This window comes from Neofelis nebulosa, chromosome 11 (genome assembly GCF_028018385.1).
Source record: "Neofelis nebulosa isolate mNeoNeb1 chromosome 11, mNeoNeb1.pri, whole genome shotgun sequence".
Classification (NCBI taxonomy): domain Eukaryota; kingdom Metazoa; phylum Chordata; class Mammalia; order Carnivora; family Felidae; genus Neofelis; species Neofelis nebulosa.
The window spans coordinates 74,353,565-74,377,475 of NC_080792.1; the positions used below are offsets into that span (position 1 = coordinate 74,353,565).

At 42.7% G+C, this 23,911-nt stretch overlaps 1 protein-coding gene across 1 annotated transcript in view; it reads left to right on the forward strand.

Annotated features, from left to right (window-relative positions):
- Nucleotides 1-688: 688 nt before the first annotated feature.
- Nucleotides 689-23,911, forward strand: part of SLC5A1 (solute carrier family 5 member 1) — a 73,361-nt gene continuing 50,138 nt past the window's right edge. Inside the window, exons 1-2 of the mRNA XM_058690935.1 lie at nucleotides 689-995; nucleotides 7,920-7,991. Coding sequence (XP_058546918.1) covers nucleotides 864-995; nucleotides 7,920-7,991 — 204 coding nt within the window. The 5' untranslated portion in view covers nucleotides 689-863. The remainder of the gene's footprint in view (nucleotides 996-7,919; nucleotides 7,992-23,911) is intronic.

Sequence of the window (23,911 nt, forward strand, 5' to 3'; positions counted from 1 at the left end):
TTCTCAGTCATCTCTGTGCTGAGCCCTGACTTTCAACTTAGACATGTGTCTCCAGATGGGCAGGCTGAATCCCCAGGAAGGGCCAACATATGATGAGCTCCATGGAAGGGATTCTCTAGTATCCTCGCTTCTATCTGCCCCAGAAGGGCCCCAGATCAATTACTGGGTGAGGCACAGGGCAAAGAAAAACTCCCAGTGGGATCCCTTCTCCTCGTCTCTCTTTTTTCCTCCTCACAGTGGCAGTAACAGTGCCTCTGGGGGCTGCAGGGGCGCCAGAAATGTAGGTAGGTGGGTGGCTGTCCCCATGGCCAAGAAATTGTTCTGAATTTCTTGCCAGCAATACCCAACAAGTGGTCTTCCCCAGAATTTTCTCCACAGAGACCAAGAACTTGGCTGAATCCTGGGAACAGTCTTGTACCCGTTTTACACATGGAGAACCGGAGTCTGCAGAAGCCTCAGTACTGGTCCAAGGGCAGGTGGCAGGCGACCTGAAGCCTCTAGGCCCCTGGCCTCAGGCAGCCTGGTTCCTCAATGGAGCCGCACCCTCTCTGCCCCTGGCAGAGCAGGCGAGGCTACCCTGTCGGGAACACAGCCGGCCTTTGTGCCAGGCGGGCACCACCCCCTGGATGGCCCCTCCCCACTCACGGAACAGCCCTTACCTGCCAGCCTGCCACCCTTTCTGCCAACAGCTCCACCTGCTCCTCCTTCAGCGCTCTCTGCGTCCAAAGCTGCTCCCCGACGGTGCAGCGCAGGAGCCGCACCGCGCGACTTCGCGGGCGCCCTCCCTCGGGGCTGATTATTAACCCGGAGGCGGTATAAGGAGCGAGTGGCCTGGGCGGGAGGGACGCATCGCCACCGCCGCCATGGACACTACCACCTGGAGCCCCACGACCGACACTACCTCACCCCTTGCGCCACACGAGCGCATCCGCAATGCGGCCGACATCTCTGTCATCGTTGTCTACTTTGTGGTGGTGATGGCCGTCGGGCTGTGGGTATGTGAGGGCTCTGAGACGTGGGCTGAAGGGGCAAGAGCCACCAGCAGGGACAAGGGGGGCGGGGCTGCACCGGGGAGCCACTGCATCCGTGAGCTGTGAAGAGCAAAGGGTGGGTTTAAAGGTCTGTGGAGCCGAATGGAAATAACTTGGAAGCCCTTGAGAGGAATTCAGGGGGGCACAGTGTGAAGTGAGGGGGGCAAGCAAGGATGAGCAGAAGGGAGGGGGGTTCTGAGGGGAGCTGGTCAGGAAGGTCCAAGGAGAATACCCCTGGCCTGTGAGCAGAGAAGGAGGCAGAGATTGGAGAGGCTGGGGGCTAGTGCGAGGGGCAGGAGAGGGACAGCTTAGGGCTTCAGGGAAGATCTCTGGGCTTGGAAGATAAGCCCCAAGGAGACTAGGACTGTCCTGTTTCTTCTTAGTCATACAGTTTTGGATGGAAAATAAACAATTTAGTGCAGGAAGGACACAAAGCCTCTGCCAGGTGCAGGGGCTGTGGGGCAGCCCCAAATGGAGGGGTGCTGCTAGTGTCCCCCTGGGAAAGGCTGACCTGTAGGCCCAGGGACTGGAATGAGTGAGAGTTGGCAAAGCTTGGGTGGAGGAGGAGGAGGAGGAAGCCTTGGAGGGTGGCCTGGTGCTGGGGAAATGCACGTGGCTCCCCTTGGGTACTGGGGACACACCAAACCAGAGAAACTTGTTCTTCGCAGCCTTGGAACTTGGAACTTGGAAATTTCACTATGACAGACTCTGGCACACCCAGTAACTAGAAGATGAGGTGTTTTAAATGTTCACATATTGCAGACATTCTCAAAAGCTTTGGTTGTGGGTAGGGTTGGACCAGGAGGCTGTGATGGCAGCAGGTGGTTGAACTCTTTCTTGCTTTAGAGGGGGGTGTGTGTGTGGGGGGCAGGGTGGATATTAACCCTTCCATGGCCACAGAGTTTTTTATTTTGTTTTGTTTTGTTTTTTAGGGATAGAAGGAAGCATTTTTTTTTTTGGTTTGTTTGTTAAGTAATTATAGAAACTAGATATGACTGAAAGCTTTTCCAAGTGTCACAAGGGGTCAGTGTTACTAACTCTTCCCCAATATGCTTACCTTCCCAGAAGTGTCCAACCAGGGGCCAGGATTCTCAGGTTTACTACTGGCTTTGACATGGTTCTAGCTATGCGACCTCAGGCAACCTGCCTCAGCCTCAGTTTACTCAAGTGTGCATAGGTACAATCTTACCTATTCTTATGACTCCCCAAGATTGTTGTGAGGATCTGCAGACATGAATCTGAAAATTCTTTATGGAGTCTAGGAGTCTTTTTAAATAATATCGTCATTTGCCCTCCAAGGTATGAGCCAGGCCCTGAATTGTTTTTGTCCTTTTAAGTAAAATGGGCAAACGCGGTCAACTGGATAGGGCATCTTCACAAAATGCCTCAACATAAGGAGGGCAGGAATACGAATCCCTATTTTACAGAAAAGGAAACTGAAGCCCCATGTTGTTGTGGTTTACCTAAGGTTGCAGTACATGAAATTTTCCTGGAACTCAGATCTTTTGACTCTTGGTTTTCCAGAGTACCAGGGGCTTTGCCACTTTGCCTGCCTTTCTCCCCACACCCTTCCCCAGCTTCTAAGTGCCTAACACTTGGATGTGAATTCATCATTTGCTAGCTATGCCATACTGCCTATTTCCCAGAAAATCACCGATAATCTCTGTTCCCCTAACAATCTTATTTTAGCCCCTGCCAGTCCTGCTGATTATGGTGTTTATGCTTTTCAAATATCTGTGAATCAGTATCACTTGTCCTGTTAAATGCTACTTAATGAGCCTGCTAATATTTGTCTACATTTAATTTTCCCCATTAGTCAGTGCCTCTGGACCCTGATTATTTAACGTGCTGGATTTCTTCCAGTTTACATTCCTTTTTTTTCTACTGGAGCATCAAGAGTGGCTTGGTTTGGGGATAGGCATCCTGACTCCTGAGTGATCTCTGGGCTGCACAGACAGAGTGATCCTGGCTTATGGTGCTTCTTCATCTTAGAAAAGACACCCATAGCCAATGTCCCTCTATCACCATCCACATCTCTTCCAACATTATTTTGTTCTGTTTTACCCTTTTCCAATCATATTTGGGTTTGAGCTTATTCTTCACTGTATATTTCCATTTTTCTTTCACCACCTGTCTGTTTCTTGGGGGATTTTGTATCATTTTAGGCTAAATCTCTAACTTTATTTTTTCTGGAAGATTTCATTTAAGCTATCCTGAACCCCCTTATGCTAGGGGTTGTTAAACTATAGTTCACAGGGCAAATCTGGCCCACCGCCTGTTTTTGTATGGCCCACAAGTACAAATGTGTTTTTACACTTTTAAGGAGTTGTAAAAAATAAAAGAGGAAGAGTGTCCAGTGGAGATCATGTGTGTCCCACAAAACCTAAATAACTTATGATCTGGACATTTTTCTTTACAGGAAAAATTTACTGATCCCTGCCTTATGCAATCATTTGCACTAATTGCATCATTGGATGCCTGAGTAGCAATTGCCCCTGGGGAAGCTCAGCCTTTGCATTTTATAGGTGAGGATCAGATGGTGACAAGAAGTCAGTCAGATGAATCTGTGCCAGAGCTGGGATTAGATAACAAAGGCATGTTTTTTCTACTGTCTCACCTTCCCTTCCCTAAGACAGCATCCTTTCTGGCCATACTCTCTCCATGATCCTTACCACCATTTGCATTGCTGTGACAGTGTCCTGGTGGTGTGGAATTCCTTCTTTCCTGACATATTTTCATAAAGTGAAGGCCTAAAGTTTATTCAGTTTGAACCCTCTTCATCCTGTGCTAGAGTCTATTCTTAAACCACTTGACCAAAATATCTTGAACAATTGTCCACCCTTCACTTGAATATTTCTGGCCAAGACTCTCCCCAGTGGCACCACTTCCATCTCTACACAGCTCTGATAGTGAGGAAAATCTTCCTGGTATGGAGCCCAGATCTGATGTCCTGGAGCTTCTCCACTGTATTTGGTTGTGCCTTATGCAGACCACGCTGTCTCGCTTTACCTCAGAAGATGGTAGGCCACACTGGAGTCTTCTGTACTCCAGGCCCAATGTCCCCAGTTTCTTAAGCTTTAAGCAAAGGTCTGAAGCGCCTTCCTTTTGTTCAGTGATATTTTTAATCCATTAAGAAAAAAAAATATGGGTCAGTAGTTGTGTTTCTTTTGCTCCTCTGGCTTGCACTTGTGAAATCATTCTCTTCTAGTTGCAGGGTGGACAGGCAAATTTAATGCCATGTTTTACAAAGTGGTGTTGGAACCTTAGAGCTTTCCTTTGAGCATCCTTTGCTCATGGAGACAGTGTCTTTCCATTGTAGGGAATAAACAGCAGGGAAGAAGGAGGCAGGGTACACAAGTTATAGTAATAACACCTACTGGTAGCACCTACTGAATGTTGCTGGCAATCTGCAAAATGCCAGCCTGGAAGGGCGTTGCTCATTTCCAGAAGGAGTGTTCGGGGGTGGGATATGGGGGAAGAGTGGAGGCAGAAGGCGCTGAGAAACCCCTTTATCCAACATTTTATTGAATGTGTACCATGTACTAAGCATTATACTAAGCATTACAGGGGATTAAAAACTTGTAAAATGGTTACCACAATCAAGTTAATTAACATATCCATTATCTCACATAGTTACAATGCTTTTTGTGTGTGGTGAGAGCACTTAAGATCTACTTTTTCAGCAAACTTAACTATACAATACAGTATTATGGACTATGGTCACCATGATGTAAATTAGATCTCCAGAAATCATCTTATAATTTTACCTTTGTACCTTTTGATCAGCGTCTCTCCATTTCTCCCACCAGGCAGCCCTTGGCAATGAATATGTATTTCAAAATATCACATTGTATCCCTTAAATATAAACAATTTTTAATTTGTCCATATACCTCAATAAAGCTGGAAAAAAATTATAATATGGCAACATAAAGGAAAAAAGTGTGAGGGCTGTGAATGAGGTATAGAAACATAGAACATCTATAGAAAATCTCTAGATGTTCACAGGAGAGAGAGATTATTTTTTGTTTGTGAAGGGGAGAGGCCATAGTAGAGGAGGAAGTTTCTGTGGTGGAGTGTCAGGTAAAGTTTCATGGGGAAAATAACATTTGAGGAGCCTTGAAGGGTGGGTCTGCTGGGTCTGGGCTTGTGGAGATGAGGGGATAAACATTCCAGAGAAGAGAAGGCCTGGTGTAGATACACCTGTCCTTGCCTTTTATCCATCCCCAACATCTTTCCTGAATTATCCAGTTCCCCACTCTAGTTTTGACTGTCACATCCTTCCTCTAAACTCTTCGTTTCTGAGACCAACTTGGAAATGTTGTATCTGGGCCCCAAACCCACTTTTTGTGTCCCTCCAATACCAACTGGGGCATATCAACCTGCTTTGACATCAGAATCACTTTCAGAATGGCCTTTCCCTGGAAAACTACTAGAATCTGAGTCCTTGGACCATATTTTTGTTCAGCCCTGGCTACCTTCTTTGCTCCTTGTGTTTGTTAGTCCTCTTGCTATTCCTAGAAAAAACACCACAGAATCCCTAAGAGTATGTCCTATGGGAGGGAGGACCCTGCCACGAGTCCAGAAAGATCTGAGCTGTGCTCTCCCTGGAACTGCCTGGCACACAACAATCAATTTATGTTGATTGTTGGATGTATGAATGACGCTGCTTCCTAAAGGACTGAGTCTGGTCAATCTCTGGAATCTGAGCACTTAGCAATATGCTATCAATAGTAGGCATGTTTGCTGAATAAACTGAATTTCTAAGCGTCTGAAATGTCACCATCTGAGGTTAATTCCTTTGCACCAGTGATGCTTTTAAGCCTCAGGGGTCACGATGCAACCAGCTTTGACAGGGCTCAGTCATTATCAGTTATTAGTATTTTCAGAGACATTAGCAAGCCATCAGCTAAGGGAAGGCCATTGACATAGAGGGAGGGAGGAGGAGAACACTAGCAGAGATACTGTCCCAGTTTTGAGCTGGAGGACTGGGACTGGGCCTGAGCTGGACCAGGAATTAGCTGAAGGTTCAGAGGCAACATTCCAAGGGTTCTGTAAGAAGGAGGGTCTGGTGGTCATTTACTGAAAATGCACTCATAAACCTTCAGTGGCTCCCTACTGCCTATGGAATAAAGCCTATATTTTTTAGCTTGGCATTTGATGGTCTGCAGTCTGTTCCCACTTCTCACCATTCTCCTCATTCATATGCCTCAGCCACGTTCTCCAGGTAATGCTATTCACCATTCCCTTCCTCCCCACACTGCAGTTCTATCTCTGGGTTATTGCTCATGTTGTTCCCACAGTCTGAAATGTCCTTTCCTTCTTTTCTTTCACTAATAAATCCCACTCTATCTTCAAGACTTGCTGAAGTGCTGCTCCCTCTGTGAAGCTTTTCCTGACACCCCAGTCAGAAGGAATCTCCTCCTTCTGTATTCATAACAATAATCATTCTGCAGTACTCATAATATGTTGAAAAGTAATGTTTCCAGCAAGCTTCTACCTACATCTCAGAAAGTTTTGAACTGAGTTTGAATGGTCCATCTTTAATGTATTTAATAAGAACACCATGCATTCCTCTAGCATTTTTCATTTTTTTGTTTTGATAATAACATTACTGAAATATAATTCAAATACTGTATAGTGCTTATTATGTATGTATATTTGTATGTATGTTTGTATGTATATATTTACTTATTTTAATTTACATCCAAGTTAGTTAGCATATAGTGCAATAATGATTTCAGGAATAGAATCCAGTGATTCATCTCCTACGTAGAACACCCAGTGCTCATCCCAACAAGTGTCCTCCTTAATGCCCCTTGTATAGTGCTTTCATTTATTTAGTAAATTTTTTTTGAGTTTATTTATTATTTATTTATTTATTTATTTATAGCACAAGCAGAGGAGGGGCAGAGAGAAGGAGAGACAGAATCTTAAGTAGGCTCTGCGCCATTAGCACAGAGCCCAATGTGGGGCTCGAACTTACCAACTGCAAGGTCATGACCTGAGCTGAGATTAAGAGTCTGACTCTTGGGGCGCCTGGGTGGCTCAGTTGGTTAAACATTCAGCTCAGGTCATGATCTCATGGTTCGTGAGTTCCAACCCTGCGTCAGGCTGTGTGCTGACAGCTCAGAGCCTGGAGCCTGCTTCCGATTCTGTGTCTCCTCTCTCTCTGCCCCTCCCCAGCTTGCACTCTCTCTCTCTCTCTCTCTGTCTCAAAAATAAATAAATATTAAAAAAAAAGAGTCTGACACTTAATAAACTGAGTCACCCAGGTGCACCACTGTATAATGCTTTTAAAAAGAATATTTCTTAAAGTTTTTTTATGTTTATTTACTTATTTGAAGAGAGAAAGAGTGAGCACGTGCGCAGGGGAGGAGCACAGAGAGAATCCTGAGCAGGCTCTGTGCTGTCATCACACAGACTGGTGCAGGGCTTGAATTCACGAACTGTGAGATCATGACCTGAGCTGAAACCAAGAGCCAGATGCTTATCCTACTGATCCAGCCAGGCACCCCAAAAAGAATGACATTTCATTAGGCACCTTGAGTATGCTTGTAAAAATGGCATGAAAAGTTCCATTTTCCTTATTTAACAAACATTCAGGTGGAGTGACTTGCTTGAAGCCACACTGTGAACTCATTGCAGAGCTGCACCAGGGAAAGGTTTTTAAACCTGAGCTTCAGTCTTCTTGTCTGTCATATGTAGGTCCCTGCCTCCTTCATCTAAGTACAGTGGAGTTCTAGGGGAGTAAGGAATGTGGAAGTGCTTCAGAAATAAAGACAGTAAAAGAAAGTACAAGTATATGGGAGTGGGAGAGGTATGTCCTTTTGGCAGGCAAAGTTGCTCTGTTCTAGTTTTATACTAAATTTTTGACCTTTCCTCTTCAGGCTATGTTTTCCACTAATCGTGGGACTGTTGGAGGCTTCTTCCTGGCAGGACGAAGTATGGTGTGGTGGCCGGTAAGTTTTCTCTGAAAACTATTTGCTTAACTACAAAATTCCCCATAGAAGGCCCTATTCTTCTTGGCTTTGGGTGGCAGTGATTCTTCCTTCCTGCCTTAAATCCCTGATAATGGGTCTTCTGCTCACCAGGTCTTAATCTGGATGAACTTAATCTCTTGTGGTAAGGGAATAGCCTTTAAATAAATGTGCTTGGAATCCTTTACTGTGTAAGTAGAGGAAGAGACTACACAAGCAGACGGTGTGGAGAAGCAGAAAGAACACACAGACTGAAGTGATCTTGGGAAAACCTGAACTTCCACCTTTGTATCTATAAAATGGGGATGATAGTATTTATCTTCCAGGAGTGTTATGAGAAATGGGTACCTCTTATGGGGTGGAAGCTCAATAAATAATAACTCTTTTACTACCTTTTTGTTATGTTAAGTCCCATGAAAGAGAGGCTTTATTTGTCTTACCTTGGGAGCTGAAAGCAATGCCTGATACACAAAGGAACCTCAATAAGTACTCATAGAACAGATGGAGAGGAGCCCCTACTGTTCCTACAGTTTTTTTTTCAACTCTTGGAGGATTTTGTATGTTGTATATTTGTTGTATATTTGAGAGGTATTTTTCCTGATATTCGTACATGGGTGGAACTATCCCAGTTAAAGGACACGTGTGTGGGTGGAAGAGAAACTAGGAGGCCCCTTCCATCCTATCAGCACAGGGCTCTGGCTGGCTTACCAGTTAAGTCCAATGACCATCTCAACCCAGAGTTCTCACCAAAATGACTGGTTGACTAAATTAGCCAAGTTGTGGAATTTTTTTTTGGACTAAAGATATAAGCAAGACTAGCTGGTGAAAGAGGTGGCTAATGAAGCATAGAAACAATGAAAAGAAAGTGACAGCACTGAGTTGATTGGAGGAAGAGAAACAAGAAAGTAAAAATTGTCACTGTCATATGCAGAGCATAAGAGAAATTGCAAGGAAATCACATCACACCCTGAAGTTGGCCTTTGATCAGCTGTTTTGGGATGGATTTTAATAACTGGCATCTTCACAGTTGCTTAGGCTATCCCTGAAGTCATTTCTGCCTTACCCTTAAGGTGGCTAAAAATATTGGGCAGATGCTGATTTCTGTGGTGGCCCCATCATGGTGCTCCCTCCTGACATATTTTATCTTCTCGAGCATTGTACTTGGGTGCTTTCCTAAAAGCTGGTGTTGAATAGGCAGCTCTGATCACAAAGTTCAAGATGAGGCTGGGTCAGTCCCTCTAGAACTGCACTGCCTAGTATGGTAGCCACTAATCACGTGGGCTATTTTTAATTTTTATTTATTTTTGTTTTTTTATTGTTTATTATTTTTGAGAGAGAGAGAGACAGAGAGCAAGCAGGGAAGGGGCAGAGAGAGAGGGAGACACAGAAACGGAAGCAGGCTCCAGGCTCTGAGCACTCAGGACAGAGCCTGACACGGGGCTCAAACTCACAGACCGCAAGATCATGACCTGAGCTGTAGTTGGGCGCCCAACTGACTGAGCCACCCAGGCACCCTCACATGGGCTATTTAAATTGAAATTAAAGTTAGATAAAATTTAAAAATTAAAAATTTCTTCCCACACTAGCCATATTCCAAGTGCTTAATAGCTACATGTGGATAGTGTCTGCCATATTACATAGTATAGATCTAGAATGTTTCCCCCATTGTAGAAAGTTCTATTGGACAGTGTGCTGTACAGATTTCAGAGCCAAGGCTGGATGAAATCTTAGTGGACTTGAGATTTGTTGAATTAGAGAGCTGAATAGGAGGTTTATTTATTTTGGAAGCAGTGCACCTTCCACCCCATCTAATGCCTCACTGCTCCCTACAGTATGCCTGCCAAGTGCTTATTTGCCTTCGGTTTGCATCCAGACCTCCTCCCCCTACTATGATAGGAAACTCTCATACCTCTTCATGTAAAATTTCTAGGGTTGCTTTATTGGGGATAAGACCTCAACTTCTAATCTCTGGGTCATGGAGAAGCCAATGAGAGCAGTGAGGGGGTGGTTTGGGGCAGAACCATTCTTAGCAGATACGCATTTTGGGCTAGGCCTGGGAACACATCACATCTTAACTAGCAATGATGTCTTTCTTCCTGATAGCACCTGCGAGTGGGTCTGGGCTGAGATTTAGTTGGTAAAAGGATTTAGCCCACCCAAAACATGTAGGGTTCAATGGTTCATGTGGAGTTTCCTGTGGGTATTGTTTACCTTACTCATGTCTCAGTGTTGGATTATTCTAACCAATGGAGAAGCATGGCATCATTCTTCTTTTGCGCAGAAGTCACTACTTCCTTGATGGGGCTGATATTCAACTTCTTCTCCCAACAATGGTTTCTACCTAAGACTTTGTGAGATTATATTAATGGTTTATAAACTTGCTTCATCAGAATCACCTGGATATGCTTTCCAAACATACAGATTTCTATGCCTCACTCAAGACCTCTTAAAGAAAAAAAACCTTGGAAAAGAGTCCCAGGAACTTGCTTTTTATTTATTTTTATTTTTATTTTGAGAGAGAGAGAGAGAGAGAGAGACAGAGAGAGAGAGAGAGAGAGAGACAGAGAGAGAGACAGGGAGAGGGGCGGAGGGAGAAAGAATCTCAAGCAGGCTCCACACTCAGCACAGAGCCTGATGTGGGGCTTGATCCCACGACCCTGGAATCATGGCCTGAGCTGAAATCGAGAGTCAGTCAGGTGCTCCAGGAATTCGAATTTATAAAAAGCTTCCCAGATGCTTTTGATTATCAGGCAGGTTTGATAATTACTGGTTTGGATAGATGCTTATCTATCTGGTCAGATATACTGAAACTGTCACTATCTGGTGGGGATGCTAGAGAAGGAGATTCTTGAATGGAGGAGCAATGACTTCTAAGTCCCTTTCAACTTTGAGAATGCTTTTATGCTAGAACATTCTAGCTTTGAAGTCAGCATATCTGATCTGCCACATTTACTAATTGTGTGACGTTGGTCAAGTCACTGAACCTCCCAGAGCTTCAATTTCTACCTCTATAAAGTTGGAGAATAGTACCTGCTTTGGAGTGTTCTTGTCAGGATTCAATGAGATAATTCATGTACTGCACTCAGCACTTGGGAACTACTCAGTAAATGAAAATATTAAGAAGTATAAGGAAGATGGGAGTGACAAGGCAACCTCCCAGTTGACACTTGTCTGGGGCATAGGACTTAGTAGCGCCTAGTAAATGAAAACTAATATTTATGTGAAGCTAGTACTGCCACTTCACTTAAATTTAACTTTCAGATCAACCATGTGAATAAATGAACATGGTTTATATGTATATTTATTTATATTGCTATAAATCATCAATGATTTATAGGACCACAATGACCACATTTTAACAACTCTGAGATTGGCTTATGTGTTATAATCAATCAGTGGCATGCCACAGTTTAAATGCTAATGTTTTTTCTTTCTTTGTGCTACATGGTATGTCTTACAGTAGTTGGTGTCTTAGATTCAATAAAGTATGGTTATATTCTAAAATAGTGAGTTTTAAAAATATGTTGACTGTAGGGGCACCTGGGTGGCTCAGTCGGTTAAGTGTCCAACTTCAGCTCAGGCCATGATCTTACTGCTTGTGGGTTAGAGCCCCGCGTCAGGCTCTGTGCTGAGAGAATCCCAAGCAGGCTCCATACGGTCAGTGTGCAGAGCCTGATGTAGGGCTCTATCTTATGAACTGTGAGATCATGACCTGAACCGAAATCAAGAGTCGGACGCTTAACTGTGTTACCCAGGTGCCCTTAAAATGGTTTTAAAGCACTATTGCAATACACACTTGAAAGAAGGAGTAAAGGAAAATATAGCATGTGAGAAAATGCAAATCTAAGTATTTTTCCTCCAAAACTGAAAAAGAGTTTAAACTATATTAAACCTATACATCTAAATTTCTCTTTGTATTAAAATACAAAGTCAATTTAATCCTGTCTGTCGGGCCTGGAAGTTCATAATTGGAATATCAGTTCTCAAATGTGCAGGCCCAAGGAGAACATCACAGGGCTACAGTCTTTCTGGAGCTCACATCTCTGTCAGAAACCCCCTAATGGGACACTTTTCCCTCTCCATCTGCCTTTAGCCCTGTCGCTTTGTGCTGTAGGAGGAGTGAGCAACAAGAGAAGCTCTGGGAAAGAGTCCTAGAGTATTTTAGGAGGAAGGACCTTGGATCAATACATCAGAGACTTGGGGGAGTTGAGTATTCACCCTCAAAAAAAAATAGGAGGAAACTGGATCTTGAAAAGTCCAAAAGGAGATTGAACAGAGAGGCCAGTTGGGAACATTCCTGGGTCTTAGGGGACTTTGAAAGGAGCAGTTATGACCTGTAACAGGTGAAAATTTAGGAGCCCTGGTAAACGACTCCATTCCTAAAAAGTTAATGAGGCTGAGAGAGAGAGAGAGAAATCATATGCACCTTGGCCTGGGTGTAGAAGTGAGAGATAATTAAAAAGGAAGAGCAAGGATTCCAGGGCTGGGTTACAGAGGAGACAGATTACACAGGCAGCCATGCAGGGAGGCCCCCAGAAGTCTGAGTCATGGGTGAGCAAGCCAAGCCAACTGAGTAACATGAAACCATGATATTACCTTTTGTAACTGTGGGTTGGTTCATGGCCCAGGATTCCCTTCTGTAGTTGGAAGCTTTAACAAACAGCTGTGTGCTATGTTGTAATGGTTATGTGGGTATGTGGGAGATGGGAAAGCAGGAATGTGAGCATTGAAGGGAAAATTCCCCACTCCTTGTCTATTGGTAGCAGAAATTACTCAGATAGGCTGGGCCCCAGATACACAGCCCAGTGGAGAATTCTTTTTTGGAGGAGAGTTTGGTCACACTTACCGGAGTCAGCTCCAAGGAAATGGGTGGGGTACAATGGGGTTGAGTCAACCCTTTGAAAACCCCCTTAAATGAAGAAGTAAACATTCCAGAGGGAATAGGAACCTCACAAAGAACCAAAGGACTTGGGTTGTCCCAGCTTTGTGACATCGGGCAAATCATTAACTTCTCTGGGTCTCAGTCTCCTCTGTAATGAGGAACAGTCAGATTGAGCATCTCAAAGGTCTTCCAGGACTAAAATTTCTTCCACAGAGGAGGAAACAAGAATGGGTGTGGGCATGCTAGCCAGTCTATTGCCAACGAGGGTCTTGAAAATTGAATGGCTGTGTGTCTCTCAATAGCCACAGTTCCTTTCCTTCTTTTATTATTAGAGAATCATCAGAGAGGTATATGTCACAGTGACTTAGGGCAAGGGTTGACAAACTTTCTCTTTACAGGGCAAGATAGCAAATATTTTTGCTTTGTAGGCTATATGATCTCTGTCACAACTACTCAACTCTGCTGTTGTATCATGAAATCAGCCATGGGCAGTACATAAATGGATGGGCCTGGCTGTATTCCAATAAAACTTTATTTACTAAAAGAGGCTGAGGACCAGATTTGGTTTATAGGTCCTAGTTCGTTGACACCTTGTTCAGGCCTAGGCTCTGGAGTCAGGCTGCTTGGGTTCAAATCCAGCTTCTCCCCATTACTAGCTGTGTGAGTTACTAAACATCTCTGTGTCTTACATTTGTTATCTCTATAATGGGGATAACAGTACTTCCTTGAGATTGTTGTGTGGACATATGCACAGTCTCAGAACAGTGCCTGGCACTCAGCAAATTCTCAGGTTTAGCTCTTGTTTTTCTTTTTTCAGCTGAAAACTTTTGAAGGACTATTATATCCTGTATTTGATTGAATCCTTAGTGATCCAGCAAGAATGGAGATTAACCCCATGGGTTGCCCAAGTTCACACAAGATAATGACAGAGCTAGGACTCTCTCTATTTTTCTGTTATTCAGGTCTCTTTCTTATCTTTTGAGATGGAAATTTGAGATCAATAGATGTAGTCTAGAGGGTTACCTGAAAACCAAGAAATTCTTTCAGTTAGGGCTAACCAGAGACCCCTTTGAATATTTTCCCCAAGGAAAGAAGATAGCTCTTCATACTTACTAAACTTTCTTGAGTAAAATATATCTGATTTGATATTTAAGTCTGTAAATCCCAATGATCAAATCAAAGTTCATCCACTTAGGATACTACTGGGGTGCATCCTGGAAGAGTCTGGTAGATCTAAGACCTGGGAACATAGGACCCGAGAGAGAAAGAGCATGAACTAGGGGAATGGACATAGGAGAGGTAGAAAGGTCACCAAGGGAACAAAGCTCAGGAAAATATGAGATGAAGGACCAACAAGTACTTGACTTTCATAAGGTTGAGTGGAAGTGACTGCCAAGTCCAGTTGACCCTTTCTTCCTGCTGGTTGTCTTCTACTTCCATATGGCTATGTGTGCTTTCATTTATCCCAGGGCAGAGCCTATGTTTTTCTTAATCTTTTTTTTCTTCCAATACCTAGTCCAGGACCTTGCATCTACTGGGAATTTGAGAAATACGTGCTAAATTAAAGAAAAAGGAGGGAGGAAAGGGACATGTCCTCAGACTCTCATGCTGGATCCCCTTGTTGATGTCACCTAAGACCTCAGCCTGCATTCTGCTCTCTGGAGCAGTGGCCACAGAGTGTAAGCAGTGGTAAGAATTCAGGAGGTTGGGAAAGTGCTGGGTCCAAGTCAAAGCCTTTCTCTAGCAGTGTTCCACATTTCTGTTTCTATGTACAGAGAACTTTTTTTTTTCCTTTAGACTTCTTTTTTTTTTTTTTTAAGGTTCATGGTAGCAAAACTGGAAAAGCAATCCTGGCCCCAATCAGAGTGCCTGATTTTAGCTCTCATTGGATCCCTTGGGGAAAAAAGGCTGGTGTGACTATGCTTCCTTACTATCTAAAACATTTTTTTTTTTTAAGGCTGAGACAAGATTTTGCAAAACTTGGCTATTCCCATAGATATGTATCTCTTTTGTGGTGAGAGTTTTTTGCTTAACATGCCAGTTGCTACCTTGCTCTTGAATGGCCTCTCCTCTCTCTTCTCCTTTTCCTCTTCCTCTATCACCACCTCCTCCTTCCCCTATTTCTTCTCTTCCTTCCCTCACCCTCTCTCCCTTGTCCTTCTTGCCCTCTATCTTTTTGTCAGGGCTATTTCCCTGCCACTCTTCATGGCTTAGTCTCCTCTGAAGAGTTTCACTGATTAATGCACAGCCACTCACCACCCCATGTATTCTTTGTGTTCTTAGGCATCAGTTGATGGGTGTGTAGCCAATTTCCTGTCATATACTTGGTGTATAAGCTCCTGCTTTCTTCTTTCACTCTGGATACCTTCCCAATATTTTCTAACATGTTAGCGCTTCCCCAGACAGAGAAAGGAAAAAGTAAACTATAATCAACATTTCTAGTTGGTTGAAGTCAGAAGAATGCTGAAACTATCAGCTATGATGAAGTCTTTGGATTATTCATGTTAGAAATGTATCTGGGTTAGGGCACCTGGGTGGCATCTGACTTCGGCTCAGGTCATGATCTCACGGTATGTGGGTTCAAGCTCTGCATTGGGCTCTGTGCTGACAGCTCAGAGCCTGGAATCTGCTTCAGATTCTGTGTCACCTTCTCTCTCTGTCCCTCCCCAACTTGCACTCTGTCTGTCTCTCTCTAAAAATAAATAAGCATTACAAAAAAAAACCCTAAAAAAATAAATGTGTCTGGGCTTTTCCTTTCTACCATTTGCGTGGCACATTTTGAGTCACTGAGACCTATATGTTTTACTTTGGGTAAATTTTATATTAGGGAGGTGATTTAGAGTTCGGGTTAAGACTAGAGACTCTGAAGTCACTCTGCCTTGTTTAGAACCCCAGGTCCCCCTTCCTAGCTTTGTGGCCTTGGGTGAGTTATTCAATCTTTCTGTGTTTCAGTTTCCTCAACTGAAAAATAGAGATCATAGCACCTATCTTTTTTTAAAATTTTGTTTTAAGTTTATTTATTTTTGACAGAGACAGAGTGCGAGCATGAGCTGGGAAGGGGCAGAGAGAGAGGGAGACACAGAATCCGAAGCAGACTCCAGGCTCCAAGCTGTCAGCACAAAGCCTGACATGGGGCTCAAACTCACAAACCATGAGATCATGACCTGGGCGGAAGTTGGCCGCTTAACTGACTGAGCCACCCAGGCATCCCCATAGCACCTATCTTAGAGAGTTGTTTTGAGGATTCAATTAGATAAATACATAAATCATTTACAATAGTATGTAATTAGTCCTACCCAAACTGGCTATTCTTAATATCATTATCGTCATCATCATCACTTCTTTATTAAAGTAATCTCTACACTCAATGTAGGGCTCAAACTCATGACCCTGTGGTCAAGAGTCTTATGTTCTACTGAGTCAGCCAGGTGCTCCCATCATCATTATTATTATTGTATCTCATCTTTAGCTCCTCCTTCTTAAACTGTGAATTCAATCATTTATCCATTGATGCATTGCTATTACTTTATTCTACATTTACATGTTGATTACTTATTATATGCCACATTCTGTGTTAGGTGCTGGCATATATTAGTGTGTGTGTATGTGTGTGAGAGAGAGACACACACACACATTCTTACAAAATTATATAATCCAAAATTATATATATATCCAAAATTACAAATAGTGGTCTTGAGAAAGTGTATTTGAGTCAAGGGTGGGAGGGAAGAAAAGGGGTGTTTCTCAAACTACATAAGAGAATCAGGAAAGATCTTTCTGAGAATTGAGCATTTAGGCTGAGATGTGAGGAATCAGAAGGAGGCAGCCATTTGAAGATTGGGGGAAGAGCAATCCAAGCAGAAGGGACAGAATAGTCAAAGGCCTGAGGAGGGAAGGATCTTGGGATATTTGAGGAACTGAAAGGAGGCCAGTGTAGGGGTAGATAATGCATTTCAGTCAGGCCCTCTGAGTGAGGGACTGCAAGTTGATGATCCCAAGGATGAACCTATCTGAATTGGTGAGAGGGTTGGTTGGTCTCTAGCCTCCTTGACCTATAAATGCCAAGAGAAGACCTCACCTGTGTTTTGTGCCAACAACCTGTGGGAAAATGCCAGCCTTGGCAGTGGTTTCCTGATTTCCTGACCTTTTGGCTCTTAGAACAAAGAGAGAGATTTGTGAAGATAATGAGTGAAAGGCCACCATTGTTTATGGAGTGCATGAGCTAATGTAAACAGAGATTATGATGGCTCAGGAGCAAGACCTGTGTCTAAACATTTACCAGAATCTCAGAAATAAAATGGTCTGAATATATGAGTCCCACCTTCTCTTCTGTCCCAGTCCAGAAATTGTGATCTTCAAGAGATGGCAAAAGTCAAAGGTTAAATCTCTCCAAATCTCCCCTATGAAAAGATACCTTACGAATGAAATCAAAATAGTAATTCAGGTTAAAGACCAGTTCCTCAGAGGATGAGGGAAGAATCTGAAATACAAGCATGATGCAGATATATACATGGTGTTCCTAAATTTACAATGAAATGGGTAGGGAGGCCTGACCCGACTGTGCCCCTTCAGGGAAGTTGAGAAAGAAATGTCTGGGGAAGGAGGAAGAAAGTCAGAGTGGCACTGTGGCCTCCCTTTCTGTCCCTTGGACATTGGTCATGTTAGACTGTAGGACTGTGGGCAAATGACTGCTCTGGTCTTCAGTCTTCTTACTTGTAACATGAAAATGAGAATAATCCCTACCTCACAGACTGTAGTAAGCACGATGTAAGATGAAGTGAATGAAGTGCCTGTCCCGACACTTGGCCAACAGGAGGCACTGTAAAAGTCATCCCTTCTCCCTTTCTTATTTTCCCAGGACAGGCCTCTCAAAGTGTACCCACCCCAGCAGCACCAGCAAGACCTGAGCTCTAGTTAGAAAGGCAAAATTTCCAGCCTCAACCCAAACATATTGAATCAGAAAGTTGAAGGAATGCGGTTCAAACATCTGTGGTTTAACAAATCTAGGTGATTGTAATTAGTGTTGCCAGATTCAGCAAATAAAAATAAAGGATGGCCAGTTAAATCTGAATTTCAGACAAACAATGAATACTTTTGTAGTGTTTGTATGTTTCATGCAATATTTGAACATAATTTTATTAAAACTGAATGTGTTTATCATTCAGATTTTGCTGGTTTTTGTGTATTTTTACTGTAGATTCTGATGCATGCTATAGTTTGAGAACCATTGTCTGAGGAAGACATACACAGGTAGTTGTCCACTGCCTTAGGCAATTCTTGACTCTTGGGTTAATGGTTCAGAGTGTACGCATACTATTTTACTTTCCTAAGGGTGTGGAAGTAAAGATAGAATTAATGCATAAATTTGAATCACTTTCTTCCTTTGGGCTATAATTTTGTTTTCATTTGAAAATGACAAGGTCAACCTTAATCATTTCCAAGTTAATTCTAGCTTCAATATGAGATGACTGGATATTGGTAAATAAACAGGCTGTACCATATATTTCCTATTTCCTTTTTCCTGTCACACAAAACATAATTTTTAGGTAGCATTCAATGACATTTCATGTCTTTTTCTATATTGCCCCCAACAAACACATGACTTCCTTACATACTTTGTTCTTAGGCTCTGCAAGTGAATCTGAGACAGCTCTGGAATGATTTCCCTTTATTGTTAAAGGTTTTGATGAATTGTGTTCTGCTTATAAAGTTACACAAATTCATTGTGGGAATATTGGAAAAGTATGAAAACACGCTCATTGTTTTCTCTTTCAAAGATAACCACTGTTAAATTTGGAGATATAACTCTATGTCTCTGTCTCTGTCTCTGTCTATGTCTATGACTATGTCTATGTCTATAAAAAACTGTATATTCTTTTTTTATTTGGGATTTTATCACTATCACCTTCCCACCATAACATATTCTTCAAAGCTATGATTTTAATGGCTGCATAATATTCGATCACAAGTATGTACCTTAATTTATCCAGTTGTCTTCCTGTGGTTGGGCATTTATGTTGGTTCCAACTTTCCTGTATTGTAAATAACATGGCAATGGACATACTAATGAAACTCATGTATAAGACTTTGTCTGCATTTCTTTAAAATTTTTTTTTAACGTTTATTTATTTTTGAGACAGAGAGAGACAGAACATGAATGGGGGAGGGTCAGAGAGAGAGGGAGACACAGAATGTGAAACAGGCTCCAGGCTCTGAGCAGTCAGCACAGAGCCCGACGCGGGGCTTGAACTCACAGACCGCGAGATCATGACCTGAGCCGAAGTCGGACGCTTAACCGACTGAGCCACCCAGGCGCCCCTGTCTGCATTTCTGATAATTTTCCTAAGGTACTAAAAAGTAGGATCATATGGTGGAAGGAGATGAGATTTTGATATGTACCAACAACTGCTTTCCAGACTTGCATTTCTATCAGAAATATATGGGAGAACGTATTTACTTGCCTGATGGACTAACCCAGGAGGTCAGATTCCACTTGAGGTCTTGTTCTTACTAACACTGATCTTATAGGTCACCATATTAACCTCTCAGAGTAGTGCATAATCCTAGCACACCCCATTATTCTGCTGGGCCCCATCTAGGCCTAGCAGGCCAAGTTTATTGCCTCTTCCTCAAGAGAGAGCCATCCTTGACATGTCCCTGGGAAGAGTCTTAACTCTCTGTAACCAGTGGAAATAAGTATAGCTCTAAGGCATTCAGTTGCTACCATCCAAGGATTTGATACACCAGTCCACTCACTCACTCAGCAGACTTTTACTGCATGCTTGTCATGTGCAAGAAAGGTCCTATGCTCAGCAGAAGCAGAAATCCTCTTTGAGGGCTAGAAGGTTTGTGGGGAATAATAACACTTGGACAGAAGCAGTGTCATGCCCCTGGAGAGTACAACAGATGAGGATTGGAGGTGAGAGACCAGAGGGGTAAGAAATCAGCTCTGAATGGTGTCAGTGGAGAGATGAGACTGGGATTCCTTTTGAAGACTGGGTCAGTGTTTTAGGGGCATAAGAGTTGATGGAGAGGAGGTTGAAGCAGAGGGAAATGGCATAAATAAATTCAGAAGGCAGGAATGCCCAGAGCATATCTAGGAGACTGAGTTAGTATAATTTAGCTGGAGTGCAGGGGATGTGAAAGGGTATGGAGAGGCTGCTGGGAGTGGAGAAAGAGGAGGGGGCTGTATTGCAGAAAGTCTTGAAAGCCTGTAATTCCTCTTCCCAGTGTCATATCATGGCAGAGGAGTCCTCCAATCAGCAATGTTTGTTGCTTCTGGTGGTGGAGATTACCCTCTGGGAATTCTTATAACACAATCTCTTGAGGAGAAAAATTGTAGGATTTCCCACAAAGCCTTTGAGTGGTATCTGTGGATTTCCATTTGAAATGTCTTGATAATTTTGCTGCAGTGTGAGGATATTCTGGAAGTCTTTATTTGACTGAACCAGCCAGTTCTGAAGTTTTACCTGTGAGATTGGTCAAAAATTCTTTCAGTCCACATGCTTGTGTTGGCATGTGGTTGAAGAGACAGTGTCTCCCACTGGGAAGCATGAGTACCATGGTAACAGAACTTTGAAACTCTGGAGGTTAAGTAGAGAATTTTGGAGAAAGTCCCTTTCACCCCAAAGTTTTTGTCCTTCACACCTTAGCATCCTAATTTTGTAGTTAGTCCCTGTGCTCTTTTTCCTGAAGAGAGGTCAAACAAGTTTGTGGAGATAACAGTGACATTTAGTACAGTGTACGTAGATTTCTCAAACTTTATTGTACATGAGAATCACTTGAAGAGCTTACTACTCTGATTCAATAGGTCTGGGGTGGGGGCAGAGGATTTGTCGTTCTCATAAGCTCACAGGTGAAGCTGATGCTCCTGGCCCGTGGAACACTCTGTGAGTAGCATGGGTTCAGGAAGTCCATTTGTAGGGCTGTGATAAGAACTGAAGAAGTGATCATTGAAGAGACTAATGTCTGCCTTTTTTCGAGGAATAGATGCAATCCCTGCTAGCTTCCAACTTCTGACATTAATAGTTGGTAGGGAGAAATTAATTTGGCTAGATTATTTTCCTTTGTAGTTTAAGTGGTTTTCTCTTTAGGTAAGGCTTATGGGAGAATATCATATTTGTGCCAAACCCTGGAAGAATCGAAGTGAAAAAATTTTAAGTGTTAGAGCTACTGTATTGTTGAGGTAAACCAAATTGGTATTATCAGGAATCTAAACTGCAATGAGAGGGAATCTGTTCTTGTTAAATGGTCCAAATAATTTAGAGGCAGATTTTCTGACAGTGATGAGAATTAGAGGGACTGGCTTAGTCCTTACTACCACCAGGCACTCATGGTTGAGTGACAGATTTAAAAGAGGATTTGAAGCCATATAATGTTAAAACCGTATGGGAAGTCAGGAAGGGCAGCCTGTTTCACTCTGGATGGCCCATGTCTAAAGTGGTTCATTTGGGCCTGAGGCCCATCTGGTGGACACTGTTAAAACTGAGGGCAGCAGACAGTAACACAGATGGTGAGATTCAATTCCATGGCCAGTGAGGAGCAGACACATGAGAAGAGGAAACTTAGCCTGGAGAAGATTTGAGGGTGGGCATAATCCCTTTCCTTAGACCTTGGAAGAGCTAGCTTGTGGGAGAGAGATTTGACTTGTTCTGTATCACTCCAGAAGGCAGAATAGACAAATGGGTAGATTTCACCTCAAGGTAAAGAAGGACTTTTTAACCATTAGAATTGTTCCTCTATGGATTCAGCTGCCTTGTAAATTGGGCAAGTTCTCTGTCACTAGAAGCATGGCATCCAGAAACCAACCATCACTTGGGGGGGGGGGTGGGTATTGCAGAAGGGATTCAAACTGTGACATTTGTGGGTCCATATAACTCTTTAAGACTCTGTGATTCTATAATTTCTCCAAGTATTTCCCATCCTGCCAGCTTTCTAGGGTAAGAAGTTTAGGTAGTAAAGTATGATTATGAATTCCTCCAAATTCAAAGGAAAATGTAGTGGTTTTTTTTTTTCCATTTGTGATGTCACATTATGTTATTTCCCTGATTACCATGCTATCAAACCTGTTGGGTGTTGTCTGACCCAGCTCATCTTGCACAGTTACAGTAAAGCCATCTAAATACTTATAAAAGCTTCCTGAGCCCCATCAGGGGATGAGGAAGGCTTGGAAAGAAGTTAGTCAAAAGCAAGGTCAAGCTGGGGAAATTTTAGATGAAGTCTAAAACCCTGAACTCAGAGGCAATGTGGGAGGAGATTACAGAGAAGGACATGATGATTCATGTCACTGGATCACTCCCTGGATGGGGCATGATTCCCAAATGGGCATGAATGTGGGTGAGGGGTAGACAGAGGGAGAGTTTGGGAAATTAGAATAATGAAAGCATTGTTAATGAGCTTCAGTGAGAGGAAGGTCAGAATGAAAACCTGGCAGGGGAATGGAGGTGATAAAGCAATGGTGTCTGTATTAGCTTGCTTGGGCTTCCATAACACAATACCATAGACTGGTAGCCTTAAACAAGAGAGATTTATTTTTTCACAGTTCTGGAGGCTGGAAGCTCAAGATCAAGGTGCTGTCAGGGTTGGTTTCTGGCGAGACCTCTCTTTCTGGATTGTAGATGACTGCCTTTTGTCTGTGAATTCACATGGTCTCTTTTCTGAGTAAAAAATGAGTGAGAGAGAGAATGAGAGAGAATGAGAGAGATGATGTCTTTTTCTTTTTCTTATAAGGACCAGTCCTATCAAATAGATTAGGGCCCCACCCTTATGACCTAATTTAACCTTAATTACCTCCCTAAATACCCTATCTCCAAAATAAGGTCACATTAGGAAGTTAGGACTACCACACATGAATTTTGGGGGAACATAATTCAGACTCCAACTGTGTCCATTGTAGCTCTTGTGAATTGTCTTTGAGGATGAAGTGATTATCCTCTTGGAGGAGAGAAAGGACTCTGAGGGTCAGTAAAATGTCAATCATTACTGATTCATAATCTCATTTGACTTCTGAACAACCTGTCATGAGAGAAGATTGAGGCTCACAGATGTTATGATCACCCAGATAGTAAGAGGTTAAGAAAGTATTCAAACTCTAATTTTTATTTTCATACTTCCTTCTCACTGGAGGGGACTCTAACCTGAAATCTTTCTGAATTCTTAGGACTATGTCTTTAAACCTGGAACTTCCAGGAAGACTACTTGGCAGGCCCATTTGGATGTTGAGGAGGTTCTCTGAATAGGGAAGTGGGTTGATCAGAGTTGTGCTTTGGGGAACTGGCCATGTGTGTAGGGGGAGACTGGAAATTATCTAGAAGCCTGTTGAGAGATAATCACAGCCTGTACAAGAGCAGTATAAGAAGTGCTAGATGCCTTTGACATTGTGGAGGCAGAGTCAGGGTTTTGGTAAATGATTGAGTGAAGGCCATGGGGTGAAGGGAGGGAGTCCAGAATGAGGCCAAGGCAAGTGACTTGGAGAAGAGTAGTGACTATGACAGAAATTAAGTAAATCTGTGCAAGGCAAAGCTCTCCTGGCCCCTATTCCATCAGACAGTAAGGGGGTACCTCAGGAAAGCCAGCAACTTCTTAAAGTTCAATGTTTCCCTTTGGAGAGGACTTCTTGAACTTAAGGTTAATCTAATGCAGTTAATCATTACTGGTAATTATGCCCTTAATAGTACAACATTAGGCTTAATAATTTATCAAGTGAGAGATGATAAATGAAAAGATAATGGATCATGGAAGGCAGGCTACATGACAAAGGTAATTCTGATTAAAAGTGGACTGTTATCTCCATCCAACTTTGAGGAGAAAGAGGTGAATATCTCTGAACAGCCTGCTTTCCTCCCAATTTCCCCTTCTTCTTTTTTTAAAATTTAAGTATAATTAACATACAATGTTATATTAATTTTAGGTGTACAATATGATTCAACAATTATGTACAATTCTCAGTGCTCATCAGGATAAGTGTACTCTTTTTTTTTTAATGTTTATTTATTTTTGAGACAGAGAGAGACAGAGCATG